Source organism: Rana temporaria, chromosome 4 (genome assembly GCF_905171775.1).
Source record: "Rana temporaria chromosome 4, aRanTem1.1, whole genome shotgun sequence".
Classification (NCBI taxonomy): domain Eukaryota; kingdom Metazoa; phylum Chordata; class Amphibia; order Anura; family Ranidae; genus Rana; species Rana temporaria.
In genome coordinates this window covers 14989491-15015895 of record NC_053492.1, presented here as the reverse complement: position 1 = coordinate 15015895, position 26405 = coordinate 14989491, and the positions used below count along the sequence as shown (strand labels likewise).

At 40.8% G+C, this 26405-nt stretch overlaps 2 protein-coding genes across 2 annotated transcripts; one reads left to right on the top strand and one right to left on the bottom strand.

Moving 5' to 3' along the window:
• Positions 1-1462: 1462 nt before the first annotated feature.
• LOC120935967 (sterile alpha motif domain-containing protein 12-like) lies at positions 1463-21863 on the top strand. Its single transcript, XM_040348006.1, has 5 exons — positions 1463-1903; positions 14069-14197; positions 14565-14715; positions 17472-17612; positions 19928-21863. Exons 2-5 carry the CDS (start codon positions 14180-14182, stop codon positions 19930-19932), a joined length of 315 nt encoding a protein of 104 aa, XP_040203940.1. The 5' UTR covers positions 1463-1903; positions 14069-14179; the 3' UTR covers positions 19933-21863.
• Positions 10456-13888, bottom strand: LOC120935548 (early nodulin-75-like). The gene is made up of 2 exons (XM_040347598.1): positions 13747-13888; positions 10456-11819 (listed from the first exon to the last, which is right to left on the bottom strand). Exons 1-2 carry the CDS (start codon positions 13886-13888, stop codon positions 10456-10458), a joined length of 1506 nt encoding a protein of 501 aa, XP_040203532.1.
• Positions 21864-26405: the final 4542 nt, after the last annotated feature.

The window sequence follows — 26405 nt, the reverse complement described above, 5'->3', positions numbered from 1 at the left end:
AAAGAATCAGATCAGAAATCATACAATGTATTGATTTTATAAGAAGAATCAGATCAAAAATTGTACAACGTATTGATTGTATAGGAAGAATCAAATCATAAATCGTCCAATGTATTGATTGTATAGGAAGATTCAGATCAGAAATCTTACAATGTATTGATTGTATAGGAAGAATCAGATCAGAAATTGTACAATGTATTGATTTATAGGAAGAAGCCGATCATAAATCGTACAATGTATAGACTGTATAGGAAGAATGAGATCATAAATGGTCCAATGTATTGATTGTATTGGAAGAATCCAATCAGAAATCGTACAATGTATTGATTTATAGGAAGAAGCCGATCATAAATCGTACAATGTATAGACTGTATAGGAAGAATGAGATCATAAATCGTCCAATGTATTGATTGTATAGGAAGAATGAGATCATAAATCGTCCAATGTATTGATTGTATAGGAAGAATCAGATCATAAATCGTCCAATGTATTGATTGTATAGGAAGAATCAGATCAGCAATCGTACAATGTATAGATTGTATAGGAAGAATGAGATCATAAATCGTACAATGTATTGATTGTATAAGAAGAATCAGATCAGAAATCGTCCAATGTATTGATTTATAGGAAGAAGCCGATCATAAATCGTACAATGTATAGACTGTATAGGAAGAATGAGATCAGAAATCGTACAATGTATTGATTGTATTGGAAGAATCCGATCAGAAATCGTACAATGTATTGATTGTATTGGAAGAATCAGATCAGAAATTGTACAATGTATTGATTGTATAGGAAGAATCAGATCAGAAATCGTACAATGTATTGATTGTATAGGAGGAATCAGACCAGAAATCGTACAATGTATTTATTGTATAGGAAGAAGCCGATCAGAAATCGTCCAATGTATTGATTGTATAAGAAGAATCAGATTAGAAATCGTACAATGTATTGAATGTATAGGAAGAATCAGATCAGAAATTGTACAATGTATTGATTTATAGGAAGAAGCCGATCATAAATCGTACAATGTATAGACTGTATAGGAAGAATCCGATCAGAAATCGTCCAATGTATTGATTGCATAGGAAGAATCAGATCAGAAATTGTACAATGTATTGATTTATAGGAAGAAGCCGATCATAAATCGTACAATGTATAGACTGTATAGGAAGAATGAGATCATAAATCGTACAATGTATTGATTGTATTGGAAGAATCCGATCAGAAATCGTACAATGTATTTATTTATAGGAAGAAGACGATCAGAAATCATACAATGTATTGATTGTATCTGAAGAATCAGATCAGAAGCTGATAGCACAAAATGGTCAGCTTGAATGTTTTCTGTAATTTGGACTCTGTAACTGATTGGTTGTTACATGTATGACCGATGTAACTTTTCTAACAATCTCCTTCAGAGAATATATGTGTTTAATCTGACCAATATCTCTTATTTCTCTGGCTGTCTGTGTGCCCAGGGCGCTGTGATTACGGAATCTTCTGGAAGTGGTAGCGCCATGTGCACCCGGGGATTGGCCTGGAAGCAGATGGTGAAGGTGTACAAGTCCCGTCAGGTAGTCGGCACGCTGTCTCTGTATGATTTCCGGTATTCAGAGGAGGAGTGCAGCCCTTAGGCTCTGTAATCTACCGTCCCATCCCACAGCCAGCCCAGGAATGTCAGGGGAGAGGCGGGGCGTCCAGGTGAGGACAGAGTCCTGTGCACACCGAGAGCAATCCCTGCTGTCATCTCACTAGGAGAGAGTGCAAGCTCTGCGGGCGAGCAGACACCGGATTGCCCTTATAGCAGCACGCAGGAAAGGGTGACGGGAAATCTGGCTTCCAGTCCACGACCTCCTCTGTCCCATCGCCTGGGAATGTCGCATGGTGCCGGGAATTGCAGGTAAGACAACGTGTCCTGATACAAAGTACGGAGATAATTAGTGGTGGAGCGTGCATTGTTATATAATGCCAGGTACAAAGAGCTGAATCCTCCCAATCAGAGAATCCGAAAACATGGAAGGTGCGTTCAACATCTGTATCCATGACTTTTATTCAAGGTAAGAATACTTTATAAAACATGCAGGTGATAATCGGATGGTCATGGCTCCGAATGTCACTATTAGGAATGGGGGCTTCTATGTAATGTACTATATAATGCTTTTATAAAATAATGGAAAAGACTTGTTCCCGTTAAAATAAATAAAAATTTAAAATAAACTTGGATGCAGAAATATTATACATATTATACAAAGTATCTCAATCCCTCATATCATACAAAGTATCTCCATCCTTCATATCATACAAAGTATCTCCATCCCTCATATCATACAAAGTATCTCCATCCCTCATATCATACAAAGTATCTCCATCCTTCATATCATACAAAGTATCTCCATCTCTCATATCATACAAAGTATCTCCATCCTTCATATCATACAAAGTATCTCCATCTCTCATATCATACAAAGTATCTCCATCCTTCATATCATACAACGTATCTCCATCCTTCATATCATACAAAGTATCTCCATCCTTCATATCATACAAAGTATCTCCATCCTTCATATCATACAAAGTATCTCCATCCCTCATATCATACAAAGTATCTCCATCCTTCATATCATACAAAGTATCTCCATCCTTCATATCATACAAAGTATCTCCATCCTTCATATCATACAAAGTATCTCCATCCTTCATATCATACAAAGTATCTCCATCCTTCATATCATACAAAGTATCTCCATCTCTCATATCATACAAAGTATCTCCATCCCTCATATCATACAAAGTATCTCCATCCTTCATATCATACAAAGTATCTCCATCCCTCATATCATACAAAGTATCTCAATCCCTCATATCATACAAAGTATCTCCATCCTTCATATCATACAAAGTATCTCCATCCCTCATATCATACAAAGTATCTCCATCCCTCATATCATACAAAGTATCTCCATCCCTCATATCATACAAAGTATCTCCATCCCTCATATCATACAAAGTATCTCTATCCCTTGTATCATACAAAGTATCTCCATCCTTCATATCATACAAAGTATCTCCATCCTTCATATCATACAAAGTATCTCCATCCCTCATATCATACAAAGTATCTCCATCCCTCATATCATACAAAGTATCTCCATCCTTCATATCATACAAAGTATCTCCATCCTTCATATCATACAAAGTATCTCCATCCTTCATATCATACAAAGTATCTCCATCCTTCATATCATACAAAGTATCTCCATCTCTCATATCATACAAAGTATCTCCATCCCTCATATCATACAAAGTATCTCCATCCTTCATATCATACAAAGTATCTCCATCTCTCATATCATACAAAGTATCTCCATCCCTCATATTATACAAAGTATCTCCATCCTTCATATCATACAAAGTATCTCCATCCCTCATATCATACAATCCCTCATATCATACAAAGTATCTCCATCTCTCATATCATACAAAGTATCTCCATCCCTCATATCATACAAAGTATCTCCATCCCTCATATAATACAAAGTATCTCCATCCCTCATATTATACAAAGTATCTCCATTCTTCATATCATACAAAGTATCTCCATCCCTCATATTATACAAAGTATCTCCATCCTTCATATCATACAAAGTATCTCCATCCTTCATATCATACAAAGTATCTCCATCCTTCATATCATACAAAGTATCTCCATCCCTCATATCATACAAAGTATCTCCATCCCTCATATCATACAAAGTATCTCCATCTCTCATATCATACAAAGTATCTCCATCCCTCATATCATACAAAGTATCTCCATCCTTCATATCATACAAAGTATCTCCATCCTTCATATCATACAAAGTATCTCCATCCTTCATATCATACAAAGTATCTCCATCCTTCATATCATACAAAGTATCTCCATCCTTCATATCATACAAAGTATCTCCATCTCTCATATCATACAAAGTATCTCCATCCTTCATATCATACAAAGTATCTCCATCCTTCATATCATACAAAGTATCTCCATCCCTCATATCATACAAAGTATCTCCATCCCTCATATCATACAAAGTATCTCCATCCTTCATATCATACAAAGTATCTCCATTCCTCATATCACACAAAGTATCTCCATCCTTCATATCATACAAAGTATCTCCATCCTTCATATCATACAAAGTATCTCCATTCCTCATATCATACAAAGTATCTCCATCCCTCATATCATACAAAGTATCTCCATTCCTCATATCATACAAAGTATCTCCATCCTTCATATCATACAAAGTATATCCATCCTTCATATCATACAAAGTATCTCCATCCTTCATATCATACAAAGTATCTCCATCCCTCATATTATACAGAGTATCTCTATCCTTCATATTATACAAAGTATCTCCATCCCTCATATCATACAAAGTATCTCCATCCTTCATATCATACAAAGTATCTCCATCCTTCATATCATACAAAGTATCTCCATCCTTCATATCATACAAAGTATCTCCATCCTTCATATCATACAAAGTATCTCCACCCCTCATATCATACAAAGTATCTCCATCTCTCATATTATACAAAGTATCTCCATCCTTCATATCATACAAAGTATCTCCATCCCTCATATCATACAAAGTATCTCCATCCTTCATATCATACAAAGTATCTCCATCCTTCATATCATACAAAGTATCTCCATCCTTCATATCATACAAAGTATCTCCATCCTTCATATCATACAAAGTATCTCCATCTCTCATATCATACAAAGTATCTCCATCCTTCATATCATACAAAGTATCTCCATCCCTCATATCATACAAATGATCTCCATCCTTCATATCATACAAAGTATCTCCATCCCTCATATCATACAAAGTATCTCCATCTCTCATATCATTCAAAGTAACTCCATCCCTCATATCATACAAAGTATCTCCATCCTTCATATCATACAAAGTATCTCCATCCCTCATATCATACAAAGTATCTCCATCCCTCATATCATACAAAGTATCTCCATCCCTCATATCATACAAAGTATCTCCATCCTTCATATCATACAAAGTATCTCCATCCTTCATATCATACAAAGTATCTCCATCCCTCATATCATACAAAGTATCTCCATCCTTCATATCATACAAAGTATCTCCATCCCTCATATCATACAAAGTATCTCCATCCCTCATATCATACAAAGTATCTCCACCCCTCATATCATACAAAGTATCTCCATCTCTCATATTATACAAAGTATCTCCATTCTTCATATCATACAAAGTATCTCCATCCCTCATATCATACAAAGTATCTCCATCCTTCATATCATACAAAGTATCTCCATCCTTCATATCATACAAAGTATCTCCATCCCTCATATCATACAAAGTATCTCCATCCCTCAAATCATACAAAGTATCTCCACCCCTCATATCATACAAAGTATCTCCACCCCTCATATCATACAAAGTATCTCCATCCTTCATATCATACAAAGTATCTCCATCCCTCATATCATACAAAGTATCTCCATCCTTCATATCATACAAAGTATCTCCATCTCTCATATCATACAAAGTATCTCCATCCCTCATATAATACAAAGTATCTCCATCCTTCATATCATACAAAGTATCTCCATCTCTCATATCATACAAAGTATCTCCATCCCTCATATCATACCAAGTATCTCCATCCCTCATATCATACAAAGTATCTCCATCCCTCATATCATACAAAGTATCTCCATCCCTCATATCATACAAAGTATCTCCATCTCTCATATCATACAAAGTATCTCCATCCTTCATATCATACAAAGTATCTCCATCCTTCATATCATACAAAGTATCTCCATCCTTCATATCATACAAAGTATCTCCATCCTTCATATCATACAAAGTATCTCCATCCTTCATATCATACAAAGTATCTCCATCCTTCATATCATACAAAGTATCTCCATCCTTCATATCATACAAAGTATCTCCATCCCTCATATCATACAAAGTATCTCCATCCTTCATATCATACAAAGTATCTCCATTCCTCATATCATACAAAGTATCTCCATCCTTTATATCATACAAAGTATCTCCATCCCTCATATCATACAAAGTATCTCCATCTCTCATATCATACAAAGTATCTCCATCCCTCATATCATACAAAGTATCTCCATCCTTCATATCATACAAAGTATCTCTATCCCTTGTATCATACAAAGTATCTCCATCCTTCATATCATACAAAGTATCTCCATCCCTCATATTATACAAAGTATCTCCATCCCTCATATCATACAAAGTATCTCCATCCCTCATATCATACAAAGTATCTCCATCCTTCATATCATACAAAGTATCTCCATCCTTCATATCATACAAAGTATCTCCATCCCTCATATCATACAAAGTATCTCCATCCTTCATATCATACAAAGTATCTCCATTCCTCATATCATAAAAAGTATCTCCATCCTTTATATCATACAAAGTATCTCCATCCCTCATATCATACAAAGTATCTCCATCTCTCATATCATACAAAGTATCTCCATCCTTCATATCATACAAAGTATCTCCATCCTTTATATCATACAAAGTATCTCCATCCTTCATATCATACAAAGTATCTCAATCCCTCATATCATACAAAGTATCTCCATCCCTCATATCATACAAAGTATCTCCATCCCTCATATCATACAAAGTATCTCCATCCCTCATATCATACAATCCCTCATATCATACAAAGTATCTCCATCTCTCATATCATACAAAGTATCTCCATCCCTCATATCATACAAAGTATCTCCATCCCTCATATAATACAAAGTATCTCCATCCCTCATATTATACAAAGTATCTCCATTCTTCATATCATACAAAGTATCTCCATCCCTCATATTATACAAAGTATCTCCATCCTTCATATCATACAAAGTATCTCCATCCTTCATATCATACAAAGTATCTCCATCCTTCATATCATACAAAGTATCTCCATCCCTCATATCATACAAAGTATCTCCATCCCTCATATCATACAAAGTATCTCCATCTCTCATATCATACAAAGTATCTCCATCCCTCATATCATACAAAGTATCTCCATCCTTCATATCATACAAAGTATCTCCATCCTTCATATCATACAAAGTATCTCCATCCTTCATATCATACAAAGTATCTCCATCCTTCATATCATACAAAGTATCTCCATCCTTCATATCATACAAAGTATCTCCATCCCTCATATCATACAAAGTATCTCCATCCTTCATATCATACAAAGTATCTCCATCCTTCATATCATACAAAGTATCTCCATCCCTCATATCATACAAAGTATCTCCATCCCTCATATCATACAAAGTATCTCCATCCTTCATATCATACAAAGTATCTCCATTCCTCATATCACACAAAGTATCTCCATCCTTCATATCATACAAAGTATCTCCATCCTTCATATCATACAAAGTATCTCCATTCCTCATATCATACAAAGTATCTCCATCCCTCATATCATACAAAGTATCTCCATTCCTCATATCATACAAAGTATCTCCATCCTTCATATCATACAAAGTATATCCATCCTTCATATCATACAAAGTATCTCCATCCTTCATATCATACAAAGTATCTCCATCCCTCATATTATACAGAGTATCTCTATCCTTCATATTATACAAAGTATCTCCATCCCTCATATCATACAAAGTATCTCCATCCTTCATATCATACAAAGTATCTCCATCCTTCATATCATACAAAGTATCTCCATCCTTCATATCATACAAAGTATCTCCATCCTTCATATCATACAAAGTATCTCCACCCCTCATATCATACAAAGTATCTCCATCTCTCATATTATACAAAGTATCTCCATCCTTCATATCATACAAAGTATCTCCATCCCTCATATCATACAAAGTATCTCCATCCTTCATATCATACAAAGTATCTCCATCCTTCATATCATACAAAGTATCTCCATCCTTCATATCATACAAAGTATCTCCATCCTTCATATCATACAAAGTATCTCCATCTCTCATATCATACAAAGTATCTCCATCCTTCATATCATACAAAGTATCTCCATCCCTCATATCATACAAATGATCTCCATCCTTCATATCATACAAAGTATCTCCATCCCTCATATCATACAAAGTATCTCCATCTCTCATATCATTCAAAGTAACTCCATCCCTCATATCATACAAAGTATCTCCATCCTTCATATCATACAAAGTATCTCCATCCCTCATATCATACAAAGTATCTCCACCCCTCATATCATACAAAGTATCTCCATCCCTCATATCATACAAAGTATCTCCATCCTTCATATCATACAAAGTATCTCCATCCTTCATATCATACAAAGTATCTCCATCCCTCATATCATACAAAGTATCTCCATCCTTCATATCATACAAAGTATCTCCATCCCTCATATCATACAAAGTATCTCCATCCCTCATATCATACAAAGTATCTCCACCCCTCATATCATACAAAGTATCTCCATCTCTCATATTATACAAAGTATCTCCATTCTTCATATCATACAAAGTATCTCCATCCCTCATATCATACAAAGTATCTCCATCCTTCATATCATACAAAGTATCTCCATCCTTCATATCATACAAAGTATCTCCATCCCTCATATCATACAAAGTATCTCCATCCCTCAAATCATACAAAGTATCTCCACCCCTCATATCATACAAAGTATCTCCACCCCTCATATCATACAAAGTATCTCCATCCTTCATATCATACAAAGTATCTCCATCCCTCATATCATACAAAGTATCTCCATCCTTCATATCATACAAAGTATCTCCATCTCTCATATCATACAAAGTATCTCCATCCCTCATATAATACAAAGTATCTCCATCCTTCATATCATACAAAGTATCTCCATCTCTCATATCATACAAAGTATCTCCATCCCTCATATCATACCAAGTATCTCCATCCCTCATATCATACAAAGAATCTCCATCCCTCATATCATACAAAGTATCTCCATCCCTCATATCATACAAAGTATCTCCATCTCTCATATCATACAAAGTATCTCCATCCTTCATATCATACAAAGTATCTCCATCCTTCATATCATACAAAGTATCTCCATCCTTCATATCATACAAAGTATCTCCATCCTTCATATCATACAAAGTATCTCCATCCTTCATATCATACAAAGTATCTCCATCCTTCATATCATACAAAGTATCTCCATCCTTCATATCATACAAAGTATCTCCATCCCTCATATCATACAAAGTATCTCCATCCTTCATATCATACAAAGTATCTCCATTCCTCATATCATACAAAGTATCTCCATCCTTTATATCATACAAAGTATCTCCATCCCTCATATCATACAAAGTATCTCCATCTCTCATATCATACAAAGTATCTCCATCCCTCATATCATACAAAGTATCTCCATCCTTCATATCATACAAAGTATCTCTATCCCTTGTATCATACAAAGTATCTCCATCCTTCATATCATACAAAGTATCTCCATCCCTCATATCATACAAAGTATCTCCATCCCTCATATCATACAAAGTATCTCCATCCCTCATATCATACAAAGTATCTCCATCCTTCATATCATACAAAGTATCTCCATCCTTCATATCATACAAAGTATCTCCATCCCTCATATCATACAAAGTATCTCCATCCTTCATATCATACAAAGTATCTCCATTCCTCATATCATAAAAAGTATCTCCATCCTTTATATCATACAAAGTATCTCCATCCCTCATATCATACAAAGTATCTCCATCTCTCATATCATACAAAGTATCTCCATCCTTCATATCATACAAAGTATCTCCATCCTTTATATCATACAAAGTATCTCCATCCTTCATATCATACAAAGTATCTCAATCCCTCATATCATACAAAGTATCTCCATCCCTCATATCATACAAAGTATCTCCATCCCTCATATCATACAAAGTATCTCCATCCCTCATATCATACAAAGTATCTCCATCCTTCATATCATGCAAAGTATCTCCATCCCTCATATCATACAAAGTATCTCCATTCCTCATATCCTATAAAGTATCTCAAGTTATGTATTGATCAGCCCGCAGAGTTTGAAGGCCTAATAAAAACTCTGACGTCTTCCCTTATGGCTAATCACGTAATAAAGGTCATTATAATGGGTGTATACACGCTGAATCATTGTAAATGTCTTGCTAACAATATGTCACAATGTCACACTATCAGCTCATCACACTACGGAGACCTCAGAGGTGCTTCAAGGATGTGGGACGAAACATATGAACAGCCTGAGATAAGACAACAAGGGGCAGAGTCCAATCACATTATTACTGCTGGAATACACTGTCTACACACTGGGGCTGATTTACTAAAGGCGTGATGAAGCCGTGTTGTGTGGTTGGAGATCAGATGTTGGTGCAGTGTTGTGTGGTTGGAGATCAGATGTTGGTGCAGTGTTGTGTGGTTGGAGATCAGATGTTGGCGCAGTGTTGTGTGGTTGGAGATCAGATGTTGGTGCAGTGTTGTGTGGTTGGAGATCAGATGTTGGCGCAGTGTTGTGTGGTTGGAGATCAGATGTTGGCGCAGTGTTGTGTGGTTGGAGATCAGATGTTGGTGTAGTGTTGTGTGGTTGGAGATCAGATGTTGGCGCAGTGTTGTGTGGTTGAAGATCAGATGTTGGTGCAGTGTTGTGTGGTTGGGGATCAGATGTTGGCGCAGTGTTGTGTGGTTGGGGATCAGTCATTGGTGCAGTGTTGTGTGGTTGAGGGTTAGATGTTGGTGCAGTGTTGTGTGGTTGGAGATCAGATGTTGGCGCAGTGTTGTGTGGTTGGAGATCAGATGTTGGCGCAGTGTTGTGTGGTTGGAGATCAGATGTTGGTGCAGTGTTGTGTGGTTGGAGATCAGATGGTGGTCCAGTGTTGTGTGGTTGGAGATCAGATGTTGGCGCAGTGTTGTGTGGTTGGAGATCAGATGTTGGTGTAGTGTTGTGTGGTTGGGGATCAGATGTTAGTGCAGTGTTGTGTGGTTGGAGATCAGATGGTGGTCCAGTGTTGTGTGGTTGGAGATCAGATGTTGGCGCAGTGTTGTGTGGTTGGAGATCAGATGTTGGTGTAGTGTTGTGTGGTTGGAGATCAGATGTAGGCGCAGTGTTGTGTGGTTGGAGATCAGATGTTGGTGTAGTGTTGTGTGGTTGGGGATCAGATGTTAGTGCAGTGTTGTGTGGTTGGAGATCAGATGTTAGTGCAGTGTTGTGTGGTTGGAGATCAGATGTTGGTGCAGTGTTGTGTGGTTGGAGATCAGATGTTGGTGCAATGTTGTGTGGTTGGAGATCAGATGTTGGTGCAGTGTTGTGTGGTTGGAGATCAGATGTTGGTGCAATGTTGTGTGGTTGGGGATCAGATGTTGGTGCAGTGTTGTGTGGTTGGGGATCAGATGTTGGTGCAGTGTTGTGTGGTTGGGGATCAGATATTGGTGTAGTGTTGTGTGGTTGGAGATCAGATGCTGGCGCAGTGTTGTGTGGTTGGAGATCAGATGTTGGCGCAGTGTTGTGTGGTTGGAGATCAGATGTTGGCGCAGTGTTGTGTGGTTGGAGATCAGATGTTGGCGCAGTGTTGTGTGGTTGGAGATTAGATGTTGGCGCAGTGTTGTGTGGTTGGAGATCAGATGTTGGCGCAGTGTTGTGTGGTTGAGGGTTAGATGTTGGTGCAGTGTTGTGTGTTTGAGGGTAATGCCCTGTACACAGGACCACTTTTACAGCTGGAAAAACTCAGATGAGAGCTTTTCGTTGTGTTTTACGTCACCGCATTTTTGACTGGCGGAATTTGGTGTGACTGTGTGTACGCAAGACAGCTTGAGCGGAGTCCTGTCGGGAAAACCATAGTTTTTTTTTTCCGACTGGAAAAGCGGTTGTGTGTACAGGGCATTAGATGTCGGTGCAGTGTTGCGTGTTTAGGACTACTTTTCTGCTGTGTATTACATATAATTAGAGCCGCGCAGACAGTGTAAAGAATGCTGGGAGTGGTGGAGCAATACGTGCACCAGCCTGTGTCCTCTGTGTCATCCTTATTTATTGCTCCGCAGGAAAAACCTCTTCCTGTACTAACACTGCTGTATCCATTCTGAGAGTCCCCATAAGGCCCACAAGGACTATCTGTGAGGGCCACACGCTGATGTCCCCAAAGACTATTCCCTGCCTGTCCCCAAGTGGTATACCCTACCTGTCACCAATGGTTTTACCCTGACTCCGATGGCTATATTTTGACTGTCCCCAAAGGCCTTTTCCCTAATGCCCCGTACACATGCCTGTTTTTTCCGTCGGGATAAATTTGGGTGTTTTTTCCGACGGAATTCCGTTCAAGCTGTCTCGCATACACACGGTCACACCAAATTTCGACCGCCAAGAACGCGGTGATGTACAACACTACGACGAGCCGAGAAAAATGAAGTTCCATGCTTCCGAGCATGCGTCGTCTTGATTCTGAGCATGCGTGGTATTTAGTGCGTCGGAATTCCATCCAGACGAATGGATTTTCTGATTGGAATTTTTCCGTCTGAAAAATAGAGAGCATGTTCTCTATTTAAGTCCCTCAGAATTTCGGACGGAAAAAGTCCGATTCAAAATCTCCCTTCGGAAATTCCGACCGTGTGTACAGGGCATTACTGTTCCCAAGGACTATACCCTGACTGTCCCCAAGAGCTATACTCTGGGTGTCCCCAAGAGCTATACCCTGGCTGTCCCCAAGAGCTATACCCTGGCTGTACCCAAGAGCTATACCCTGGCTGTCCCCAAGATCTATACCCTGGCTGTCCCCAAGAGCTATACCCTGGATGTCCCCAAGAGCTAAGCTATACCCTGACTGTCCCCAAGAGCTATACCCTGGGTATCCCCAAGATCTATACCCTGGCTGTCCCCAAGAGCTATACCCTGGCTGTACCCAAGAGCTATACCCTGGCTGTCCCCAAGAGCTATACCCTGGCTGTCCCCAAGAGCTATACCCTGGGTATCCCCAAGATCTATACCCTGGGTATCCCCAAGATCTATACCCTGGATGTCCCCAAGAGCTATACCATGACTGACCCCAATGGTTATACCCTGACAGTCTCTAATGGCTATATTTTGACTGTCCCCAAGGACTTTTTCCTTACTGTGCCCAATGACTTTTCCTTTACTGTCCCCAATGACTTTACCCTGACTGTCCCCAAGGACTTTTCCTTTACTGTCCCCAAGGACTTTACCATGATTGTCCCCAAGGACTTTTCCTTTACTGTCCACAAGGACTATACCCTGACTGTCCCCAAGGGATATACCCTGCCTGTCACCAACGGTTTTACCCTATCTCCGATGGCTATATTTTGACTGTCCCCAAAGGACTTTTCCCTTACTGTCCCCAAGAGCTAAACCCTGGCTGTCCCCAAGAGCTATACCATGACTGTCCCCAATGGTTATACCCTGACTGTCTCCAATGGCTATACTTTGACTGTACCCAAGGACTTTTTCCTTACTGTCCCCAAGGACTATACCCTGACTGTACCCAAGGACTTATTCCTTACTGTCCCCAAGGACTTTTTCCTTACTGTCCCCAATGACTTTTCCTTTACTGTCCCCAATGACTGTACCCAAGGACTTATTCCTTGCTGTCCCCAAGGACTTATTCCTTACTGTCCCCAATGACTTTTTCCTTACTGTCCCCAATGACTTTTCCTTTACTGTCCACAAGGACTATACCCTGGCTGTCCCCAAGGACTTTACCCATACTGTCCCCAAGGACTTTACCATGATTGTCCCCAAGGACTTTACCCATACTGTCCCCAAGGACTATACCCTGACTGTCTCCAAGAGATGTACCCTGCCTGTCCCCAATAGTTTTACCCCGACAGTCTCTGATGGCTATAACTTGAATGCAACGTCTAGTGTCTTGTTTATTATACTTGTTTATTGTGACATTGTGACATTATACTCATGTACTGTGTTTATATGGCAGACATATTTACACTCCATTGGCTCCATACTGGAGAGGAGAATAAGGAGGATTGGATGAAGCTTGTGATAGGCCCGGTAATCCAGGAGGCGAAGGAATATACAGCAGGGATCCATGGCGGAGCGCTTGAAGGTAATATTTGTTATTCCTTATCCAGACTGCAAGGGTGTCATGCTTGTCTTGCCATGACAACATGGCGTCAAAACCCAGTTTTAGGTGCGTTCTCCATGCATTTTACATGCGCCATTATTTAGCCCTTATGAAGGTGCAACTTGATGGAACCTGCAGCAAAAAGATGGGTGGCAACTCTCCAAAGTGGGCAGGATCAAAGGCTAAGAGCTGTGTTAGGGAGACCTCATTGCTGGAACTCCCATGGCATATTAGGCCAACAAGTGACCTCAGAACTCACCTATAACTGGCAACGTCTGTGCTGCTCACATGTGTTGTAGAGGAGGGTGACAGAAGCATAGTAATATTAAAGTGTCTCATTCTTCTTTAGGATTCAGACTCAGAAGGGTCGGACGACGAGATCATCTGGGAGAAGCCAGTTAGTGATTGGACGGTGCAGGATGTGTGCTCCTGGCTCCAGTATGGACCCCTACAGAACAGCGCTGGGCTCCTCCAGGCAGCTTACACTCATCAAATCTCAGGTAAGCTCACCCTTTTCCTACTGCACCCTGGGTCATATCCTCCTTATGGGGGGAAGAGAGGGGTCACAGGACAGGAGGGTCATTCTTCCCACTGACCACCAATGTAAGGGACATTCTTCCCACTGATCACCAATGTAAGGGACATTCTTCTCACTGATCACCAATGTAAGGGACATTCTTCCCACTGATCACCAATGTAAGGGACATTCTTCCCACTGATCACCAATGTAAGGAACATTCTTCTCACTGATCACCAATGTAAGGAACGATCTTCCCACTGATCACCAATGTAAGGAACATTCTTCCCACTGATCACCAATGTAAGGAACATTCTTCCCACTGATCACCAATGTAAGGAACATTCTTCCCACTGATCACCAATGTAAGGGACATTCTTCTCACTGATCACCAATGTAAGGAACATTCTTCCCACTGATCACCAATGTAAGGGACATTCTTCTCACTGATCACCAATGTAAGGAACATTCTTCCCACTGATCACCAATGTAAGGGACATTCTTCTCACTGATCACCAATGTAAGGAACATTCTTCCCACTGATCACCAATGTAAGGGACATTCTTCTCACTGATCACCAATGTAAGGAACATTCTTCCCACTGACCACTAATGTAAGGAACATTCTTCCCACTAATCACCAATGTAAGGAACATTCTTCTCACTGATCACCAATGTAAGGAACATTCTTCTCACTGATCACCAATGTAAGAAACATTCTTCCCACTGATCACTAATGTAAGGAACATTCTTCCCACTGATCACCAATGTAAGGAACATTCTTCCCACTGATCACCAATGTAAGGAACATTCTTTCCTCTGATCACCAATGTAAGGAACATTCTTCCCACTGATCACCAATGTAAGGGACATTCTTCTCACTGATCACCAATGTAAGGAACATTCTTCCCACTGATCACCAATGTAAGGGACATTCTTCTCACTGATCACCAATGTAAGGAACATTCTTCCCACTGACCACTAATGTAAGGAACATTCTTCCCACTAATCACCAATGTAAGGAACATTCTTCTCACTGATCACCAATGTAAGGAACATTCTTCTCACTGATCACCAATGTAAGAAACATTCTTCCCACTGATCACTAATGTAAGGAACATTCTTCCCACTGATCACCAATGTAAGGAACATTCTTCTCACTGATCACCAATGTAAGGAACATTCTTCCCACTGATCACCAATGTAAGGGGCATTCTTCCCACTGATCACCAATGTAAGGAGCATTCTTCCCACTGATCACCAATGTAAGGAGAATTCTTCCCACTGATCACCAATGTAAGGAACATTCTTCCCACTGATCACCAATGTAAGGAACATTCTTCCCACTGATCACCAATGTAAGGGACATTCTTCCCACTGATCACCAATGTAAGGGCCATTCTTCCCACTGATCAACAAAGTAAGGGGCATTCTTCCCACTGACCACCAATGTAAGGAACATTCTTCCCACTGACCACCAATGTAAGGAACATTGGCCCAGATTCACAGAAAGCAAGGCGCACATTACGCCGCCGTAGAGCAAACACTGTACGCTACGCCAACGCAGCGCAGAGAGGCAAGCATTGCATTCAGCAAGCCAGTGCTCCCAACGCTGCGCCAGCGTGGTGTGGGTTTCGAAGGCGTACGCCGGCGTAGGTGGAAGTGGGCGTGACCCCATGCAAATGATGGGCCGAGCGCCAGACAGGTACGTATCACGAACTGCGCATGCGCCGTGACGTGGACGCACCCCCCTGTGCCTGCTCATAACCATCCCGGCGCAACTGCCTAAGCTACGCCGGATCACTGCGTACGCCATGAACATAACGTACACACGACCAACGCACATCCAACGCACAATACGCCAGACACACGTCCAACGCACAATACGCCGGCTTGTGTTCCCTGATGCAGACCTGAGCATGTCTGTTGCCGGGTTGCACCTCCTTTATGGGGAATAACTTTACGCCGGACATACAACTTACGCGCATCTCGCGTAGCATGCGCCGGGCACATGCACGTACGTGAATCGCCGTATTTCCCTCATTTGCATGTTTGAATGGCTAATCAATGGGAGCGGCACCATGCTCCCAGCCTAAATGTACGCCCACCCTACGCCGGCGTAAGCAAGATACGTTGGGTAGCCTGTTTTTAGGCGCATATTAGTTTGTGGGTCTGGCGCACAGATACGACGGCGCAAATTTGCACTTACGTCGGCGTAACTTGTTACACGCCAGCGTAAGTGCTTTGTGAATCTGGGCCAATCTGGGCCATTCTTCCTACTGATCACCAATGTAAGGAGCATTCTTCCCATTAATTGAAGGGTTCTCTATGAAAGGCTTGAAAAGACTTGTTTATGCCATCACACCATTTACTGTTCCTTCTGTAAAATCCAGAAAGGTCAGAAGTCTCTAAGGTGCTGCAACCATCCCGGCTGCCACTAGCAGCTAGGCCACGGTTGAATACAAGTCAGTGGAGGGGGTTTAGTGGGACTTGGACCATGGTTGAAGACACTTAGGTCAGTATCTTCCACATTGTCATATTTTACTGAAGCACAACTGAATGTCTTCACCAAGTCTTCATGCTTTAGGTATTAAGTTGGAGCCACGTGACTATTTCTCTAATGACCCAGTGTGCCAAGTCAGGGAAATTAGAGGTCAAGTGGTTGGAAGTACCCTAACGGGTTGGGTGATGGTTCGAGATGCAATAGCATAAGGTGACCTTGTCTGTCTCCTCCCTCTAGGTCGAGCTCTGCTTAGGCTCTCCGATGACCTGCTGCAGCGGATGGGGGTTCATCAGGAGAGTATGCGTAGGGTGATATTGGTGGAGGTCCTGGAGCTGAAACTGCAGCAAGAGTTACAACAACTGCTGCTCATCACTGAAGGTGAAGATGAATGAGGGTGGATGAGACTGATAAAATCCATGGTTGAGGATGCTGAATGTGACTGAGGGTTCCGAAAGTCAAGGATGGCTGAAAATGAGTGTGACAGAGGGTGTCCAAGGTTGGGGATGACCGAGAGTTGGTGTGACTGAAAGTGTCCAAGGTTGAGGATGCCCGAGGGTGTATGTGACTGAGGGTGTCCTAGGTTGTGGATGATTGAGGATGGGTGTGACTAAGGGTGCCCAAGGTTGAGGATGACTGAGGGTGAATGTATTTGAGGGTGTCTAAGGTTGTGGATGACCAAGGGTGAGTGTGACTGGGGGTGCTGAAGGTTAAGGAGGACCGAGAGTGAGTATGACTGAGGGTGTGACTGAGGGTGTCCAAGGTTGAGGGTGACAGAGGATGGGTGTGACTGAGGGTGCCCAAGGTTGAGGATGACGAGGATGGGTGTAACTGAGGGTGTCCAAGGTTGAGGATGACAGAGGATGGGTGTAACTGAGGGTGTCCAAGGTTGAGGATGACAGAGGATGGGTATGACTGAGGGTGCCCAAGGTTAAAGATTAGTAAGAGTGAGTGTCACTGATGGTTTCCTAAGTTGAGAATGACTGACGGTCGGTGTGACTGAAGGTGTCCAAGGTTGAAAATGACCAAGGATGGGTGTGACTGAGGGTGTCCGAGGTCGAGAATGACTAATGCCCTGTACACATGATCCGTTCGTCTGATGAAAACGGACCGATGGACCGTTTTCATTGGGCGAACCGATCGTGTGTGGGCCCCATCGTTTTTTTTCCCATCGGTGAAAAAAAATAGAACCTGTTTTAAATTTTTCGTATGGTTAAAAAACCTATAGAAAAAAATGATCGTCTGTGGGGAAATCCATCGGTCAAAAATCCACGCATGCTCAGAATCAAGTCGACGCATGCTCGGAAGCATTGAACTTAATTTTTCTCAGCACGTCGTTGTGTTTTACGTCACTACGTTGGACACGATCGGATTTTTAACTGATGGTGTGTAGGCAAGACTGATGAAAGTCAGCTTCATCGGATATCTGATGAAAAAATCCATCGGTCAGTTTTCATCAAACGAACCGGTCGTGTGTACAGGGCACAAGAGTCGGTGTGACTAAAGGTGTCCAAGGTTGAGGATGACCGAGGATGGGTGTGACTGAGGGTGTGAAAAGTTGGGGATAACCAAGGATGGGCATAACTGAGAGTGTCCAAGGTTGAAGATGACCAAGGGTGGGTGTGACTGAGGCTGTCCAAGGTTGAGGATGACCAAGGGTCGGTGTGACTAAAGGTGTCCAAGGTTGAGAATGACCGAGGATGGGTGTGACTGAGGGTGTGAAAAGTTGAGGATAACCAAGGACGGGCATGACTGAGGGTGTCCAAGGTTGATGATGACCAAGGGTGGGTGTGACTGAGGCTGTCCAAGGTTGAGGATGACCAAGGGTCAGTGTGACTAAAGGTGTTCAAGGTTGAGAATGACCGAGGATGGGTGTGACTGAGGGTGTGAAAAGTTGAGGATAACTGAGGACGGACATGACTGAGGGTGTCCAAGGTTGAAGATGACCAAGGGTGGGTGTGACTGAGGCTGTCCAAGGTTGAGGATGAGTAAGAGTCAGTGTCACTAAGGGTGTCCAGGGTTGAGGATGACCATGGGTGGGTGTGACTGAGGGTGTCCATGGTTGAGGATGACCGAGAATCAGTGTCACTGAGGGTGTCTAAAGTTAAGGATGACCGAGGCTGGGTGTGTCTGAAGAAAAATGTGACTGAGCTGAGGGTGTCAAAGGTTGAGGATGACTGAGGATGGGTGTGACCAAGGGTGTCCAAGGCTGAGGATGACCAAGGGTGGATGTGACTGGGGGTGTCCAAGGCTGAGGATGACCAAGGGTGGATGTGACTGGGGCTGTCCAAGGCTGAGGATGACCAAGGGTGGATGTGACTGGGGCTGTCCAAGGCTGAGGATGACCAAGGGTGGATGTAACTGGGGGTGTCCAAGGCTGAGGATGACCAAGGGTGGATGTGACTGGGGCTGTCCAAGGTTGAGGATGATTAAGTGTGGGTGTGACTGAGTGTCCATGGTTGAGGATGACCGAGAATCAGTGTCACTGAGGGTGTCCAAAGTTAAGGATGACCGAGGCTGGGTGTGTCTGAAGAAAAATGTTACTGAGGGTGTCAAAGGTTGAGGATGACCGAGGATGGGCGTGACCAAGGGTGTCCAAGGCTGAGGATGACCAAGGGTGGATGCGACTAGGGGTGGCCATGGTTGATCTCCTGTATATCTATATAATGGGAATATTTCTCTATTTCTCATTACAGAATGAAGCTGGGAAGATCTGACCAATCACATCGCTGAAGCCGCTGAAACATTAGAAGTGTTTATGTTACAAAGTGTTATATGAGGAGATCCTACCGACGCCAAAACCCCGATCAGGGTCTGGTGCCACTCTAATATACAGTATATAACTGCCCAGAAGGGTGCAGAGTTTGGTACAAGTCCAATATACAGGGTATAACTCCCTAGAGGAGTGTAGGTGGTAGGTAGGTGGAGAGTGCAATATACAGTGTATATCTCCCTAGAGGAGTGTAGGTGGTAGGTAGGTGTAGAGTGCAATATACAGTGTATATCTCCTGAGAAAGGTACAGGGTCTGGGGCCAGTCTAATATACAGTATATTACTCCCTAGAGGTATGTGTGTGTGTAGGTGGTAGGTAGGTGTAGGTTGCAGAGTAGGGTGCTAGTCCTGTCTGCAGTATATAACTTCTGAAAAGGGTGTAGAGTCTGGTGCCAATTTTATCTACAGTGTATATCTCCCAAGAAAGATACAGAGTCTGGTGCCAGTCCAATGGGCAGTGTATATCTCCCCAGAAAAGACCAGTCTGGTGCCAGTCCAATGGGAAGTGTATATCTCCCCAGGAGAGACCAGTCTGGTGCCAGTCCAATGGGCAGTGTATATCTCCCCAGGAGAGACCAGTCTGGTGCTAGTCCAATGGGCAGTGTATATCTCCCCAGGAGAGACCAGTCTGGTGCCAGTCCAATGGGCAGTGTATACCTCCCCAGGAGAGACCAGTCTCATGCCAGTCCAATGGGCAGTGTACAGCTCCCCAGGAGAGACCAGTCTGGTGCCAGTCCAATGTGTATATCTCCCAGGAAAGACCAGTCTGGTGCCAATCCAATCGGCAGTGTATATCTCCCCAGGAGAGACCAATCTGGTGCCAGTCCAATTGGCAGTGTATATCTCCCCAGGAAAGACCAGTCTGGTGCCAGTCCAATGGGCAGTGTATATCTCCCCAGGAGATACCAGTCTGGTGCTAGTCCAATGGGCAGTGTATACCTCCCCAGGAAAGACCAGTCTGGTGCTAGTCCAATGGGCAGTGTATATCTCCCCAGGAGAGACCAGTCTGGTGCCAGTCCAATCTGCAGTATATAACTGCCCAGAAGAATATAGGGGGGTAGGTAGGTAGATGTAGGGTGAAGAGCCTGCCTGCTACCAGTCTAATATGCAGTATATAACAACCTATCGTATGTAGGTAGGTAGGTGTAGGATACAGAGTCTGATGCTAGTCCAATCTGCAGTATAACTGCCCAGAGGTATGTAGGTGGTAGGTAGGCGTAGGGTGAAGTAGAATCCATAGCCTGCAGGTCACCATGAGTGGTGTGTAAGACGTGTACAGATAAGTGGTGTCAAAATCCATACTGGAGCTGGGCTGGGCATCCAATAATAAGTCAGGACGCCCCCCCCCCCTTCACACATATTGGTGAAAACCCTTTCCATATATTATACCGGGTGTGCCACCTCTGGTGCCAGGTGACCTCTTGCCCTCAAAGAACACTCCAGAATTTGGGAGTCATCATCTCCTGGGACAGGTCTGATGTTGCGCAGATAACCGCCCCCCAAAAATTCCTTCTAGTCCTTGCCACGTACGGGGAGATCTTCTACTGACTCACAAGGGCCCCCGTGTGCCCAGAGGTGCCCAAAGGTCTAGAAGGAGAAGAAGAAGAAGAAGAAGAAGAAGAAGGTTTTTCTTTGGGAATAATAAAGTCCTTCAATGTTTCCAATTATTTGTTTCACCGGGAAAAAAAGGACCATTCTAGAATAAAACAGACAAAGACGAAACATGTTGAGGGAGCATGATGGATCCAGCATATGAAACGTGTCGCTCTGACCCAGGAAGAGAGCGATCCGGTATTCAGTGTATATAAGGGAAGGATTTGTGTCAGAGATACATTCAATAAACAATCAGCTTTGTGGTAACAATGTAGCCGTGTTCTCGGTTCTCATGGTATCCCCCGTGGGAGGTTCTAGGTCCTGGCTGGAGGGAGGGGGGGGAAACATTGTTTTTTCGGAGACGTTCCGTTGTATTGTATCTCCCTGTACCCTGTGATTAGCTGTAGCCAATCACAATAGTAAGCAAGCTGTCATGAATGAAAGCCATTCATGACAGCTTGCTTACTATTGTGAAAGCCATTCATGACAGCTTGCTTACTATTGTGATGCTGTGATTCCCCGACAGCTATCACATGGTGCCTGGGCCAATCACAGCACCCTGTACCATGTGATTAGCAGTATCCAATCAAAGGATTACAAAAGTAAGAAAGCTGTAATGAATGCTTCCATTCATGATAGCTTGCTTACTATTGTGATGCTGTGATTTCCCCACAGCTATCACATCGTAGTACCTGGGCAAGTTACAGCACCCTGTACCATGTGATTAGCAGTAGCCAATCACAGGATTACAATAGTAAGCACTATTGTGATGCTGTGATTTCCCCACAACTATCACATCGTAGTACCTGGGCAAGTTACAGCACCATGTACCATGTGATTAGCAGTAGCCAATCACAGGATTACAATAGTAAGAAAGCTATCATGAATGCTTCCATTCATGACAGCTTGCTTACTATTGTGATGCTGTGATTGTCCCACGGCTATCACATGGTACCTGGGCCAGTTACAGCACCCTGTACAATGTGATTAGCTGTAGACAATCACAATAGTAAGCAAGCTGTCATGAATGAAATCCATTTATGACAGCTTGCTTACTATTGTGACGCTGGGATTGGCCCACAGCTATCACATGGTGCCTGAGCCAATCACGGCACCCTGTACCATGTGATTAGCTGTTGCCAATCACAACATCACAGTAGTAAGCAAGCTGTCATGAATGAAAGCCATTCATGACAGCTTGCTTACTATTGTGATGCTGTGATTGGCCCACAGCTATCACATGGTGCCTGGGCCAATCACGGCACCCCGTACCATGTGATTAGCAGTAGCCAATCACAGGATTACAATAGTAAGAAAGCTGTAATGAATGCTTTCATTCATGACAGCTTGCTTACTATTGTGATGCTGGGATTGGCCCACAGCTATCACATGGTGCCTGGGCCAATCACGGCACCCTGTACCATGTGATTAGCAGTAGCCAATCAAAGGATTGCAATAGTAAGAAAGCTGTCATGAATGCTTCCATTCATGACAGCTTGCTTACTATTGTGATGCTGTGATTTCCCCACAGCTATCACACAGTAGTACCTGAGAAAGTTACAGCACCCTGTACCATGTGATTAGTTGTAGCCAATCACAACATCACAATAGTAAGCAAGCTGTCATGAATGAAAGCCATTCATGACAGCTTGCTTACTATTGTGATGCTGTGATTGGCCCGACAGCTATCACATGGTGCCTGGGCCAATCACAGCACCCTGTACCATGTGATTAGCAGTAGTCAATCAAAGGATTACAATAGTAAGAAAGCTGTAATGAATGCTTTCATTCATGACAGCTTGCTTACTATTGTGAAAGCCATTCATGACAGCTTGCTTACTATTGTGAAAGCCATTCATGACAGCTTGCTTACTATTGTGATGCTGGGATTGGCCCACAGCTATCACATGGTGCCTGGGCCAATCACAGCACCCCGTACCATGTGATTAGCTGTAGCCAATCACAACATCACAATAGTAAGCAAGCTGTCATGAATGAAAGCCATTCATGACAGCATGCTTACTATTGTGACGCTGTGATTGGCCCACAGCTATCACATGATGCCTGGGCCAATCGCAGCACCCCGTACCATGGGATTAGCAGTAGCCAATCACAGGATTACAATAGTAAGAGAAAGCTGTAATGAATGCTTCCGTTCATGACAGCTTGCTTACTATTGTAAAAAGCCATTTATGACAGCTTGCTTACTATTGTGATGCTGGGATTGGCCCACAGCTATAACATGGTGCCTGGGCCAATCACGGCACCCTGTACCATGTGATTAGCAGTAGCCAATCACAGGATTACAATAGTAAGAAAGCTGTCATGAATGCTTCCATTCATGACAGCTTGCTTACTATTGTGACGCTGGGATTAGCCCACAGCTATAACATGGTGCCTGGGCCAATCACAGCACCCTGTACCGTTAGCTGTAGCAAATCACAGCATCACAATATTGAGCAAGCTGTCACAAACGGCTTTCATTCATGACAGCTTGCTTGCTATTGTGATGCTGTGATTGGCCCACGGCTATCACACGGTACCTGGGACAATTTTTAACATCCTGTACCGTGTATTAGCTGTAGCCAATCACAGCATCACAATAGTAAGTAAGCTGTCATGAATGGAAGCCGTTGATGCCAGCTAAAACTATTGCTTATAACCGTGATCATCGCTAACAATGAAAATTAAAAAAACAATGACAATTAAAAATTAAAATTAAAAAAAAAAAAAAAAATTGTCGATCGCCTCTCCAGAGTAGTCCGGTGACACTGCACTCCTCTGATGACAGTATGTACATAAAAAAAAAATGAACGAATGTTAAAAAAAAAAGGGTTAAAACAATTGCATAGACTATAAAGAAATAGAATAGCATAGCATATAATAAAAAATATATAAAAAATTGAATAGAATCGAATAAATTATAATGAAATAGAATAGAGTAGAAATGGAATGGCATAGAAAATAACTGAAAAATAGAATAGAAAAAATAGAATAGCATAGAAAGGATATAAAAGAATAGAATAAAAAAATAGAATAGCATAGAAAATAAAGAAATATAATAGCACAGAATAGAATATAATTGAAACTAGAATAGAATACAGAATCGCCAATCTCTAAATCACAATGGTAACGGATTTCGATGATTCTAAAATGGATTATAAAAATAGAACTGAAAATAAATAAAATAGAATATAATACCATATAGTAAGATAGAAAAATAATAACATAGCATAGCACTAGAATAGACTAAAATAGAATAGAATAGCACAGAATAGAAACAAATTGAACATAAATTAATAGAATAGCATAGAATAGAATAGAATACCATATAGTAAGATAGAAAAATAATAACATAGCATAGCACTAGACTAGACTAGAATAGAATAGAATAGCACAGAATAGAAACAAATAGAACATAAATTAATAGAATAGCATAGAATAGAATAACAATATAATGGCAAAGAATAGAATATAAAAGAATAGAAATAAACAATAAAATATTATAATGAAATGGAATAGAATAGAATAGAAAAAAAACAGAATGGCAAAGAATAGAATATAAAAGAATAGAATTGAAAAAATAGAATAGAATACCATAGAATAGAAAGAAAGATAATAGCATAGAATAGAACTTACAATCACAATAGTAACGGATTTCAATTCATCTTAAATAGATTATAAAAAAGAAAATAACATAGAATAGAATAGAATTGAAAAATAAAATAGAATACCATGAAATAGACTAGAATTGTATAGAAGAGAATACCATATATTAAATAGAATACCATATAATAGAATAGACTACCATTTAATAAAATAGAATATCATAGAACAGAATAGAATTGTATAAATAGTTTAATTTTGAATAATTCTGATCCTAAACAAAAAGAAAAATAAAGTATTTAAATATGAAAAAAAAAAGAATTGTATGAATAGAATACCATATAATAGAATAGACTACCATTTACTAAAATATAATAGAATACCATAGAATAGAATAGAATAGAATTGTATAAATTGAATACCATAGAATAGAATTGTATAAATAGAATACCATAGAATAGAATAGAATACCATATAATAAAATAGAATAGAATGCCATATAATAAAATAGAATGGAATACCATAGAATGGAATACCATATAATAAAATATCATAGAATGCCATAGAATAGAATATAATACCATATAGTAAAATATAAAAATAATGACATAGCATAGACTAGAATAGACTAAAATAGAATAGAATAGCACAGAATAGAAACAAATAGAATATAAATTAATAGAATAGAATAAAAATAAAATAAAAAAGAATAGATTATAATGAAATGGAAAAGAATAGAATAGAAAAAATAGAATGGCAAAGAATAGAATATAAAAGAATAGACTTGAAAAGATAGAATACCATAGAATAGAAAGAAAGATAATAGCATAGAATAGAAGAGAATTGAAAAATATAATAGAACTTACAATCACAATAGTAACGGATTTCAATGAATCTTAAATAGATTATAAAAAAGAAAATAACATAGAATAGAATTGAAAAATAAAATAGAATACCATAAAATAGACTAGAATTGCATAGAAGAGAATACCGTATATTAAATAGAATACCATATAATAGAACAGACTGCCATTTACTAAAATATAATAGAATACCATAGAATAGAATAGAATTGTATAAATAGAATACCATATAATAAAATAGAATAGAATGCCATATAATAAAATAGAATTGAATACCATAGAATGGAATACCATATAATAAAATATAATAGAATGCCATATAATACAATACCATAGAATA

What these genes read in the sequence shown, in the direction of transcription:
- LOC120935548 (XM_040347598.1), bottom strand. Translation starts at nt 13,888, where the DNA reads ATGGGTAAAGTCCTTGGGGACAATCATGGTAAAGTCCTTGGGGACAGT. An exon ending in GGAAAAAGTCATTGGGGACA is followed by an intron (nt 11,820 to 13,746) that starts GTAAGGAATAAG and finishes TCCTGTGTACAG; the next exon opens with GGCATTACCCTCAAACACAC.
- LOC120935967 (XM_040348006.1), top strand. An exon ending in TTACACTCATCAAATCTCAG is followed by an intron (nt 14,716 to 17,471) that starts GTAAGCTCACCC and finishes TCCTCCCTCTAG; the next exon opens with GTCGAGCTCTGCTTAGGCTC.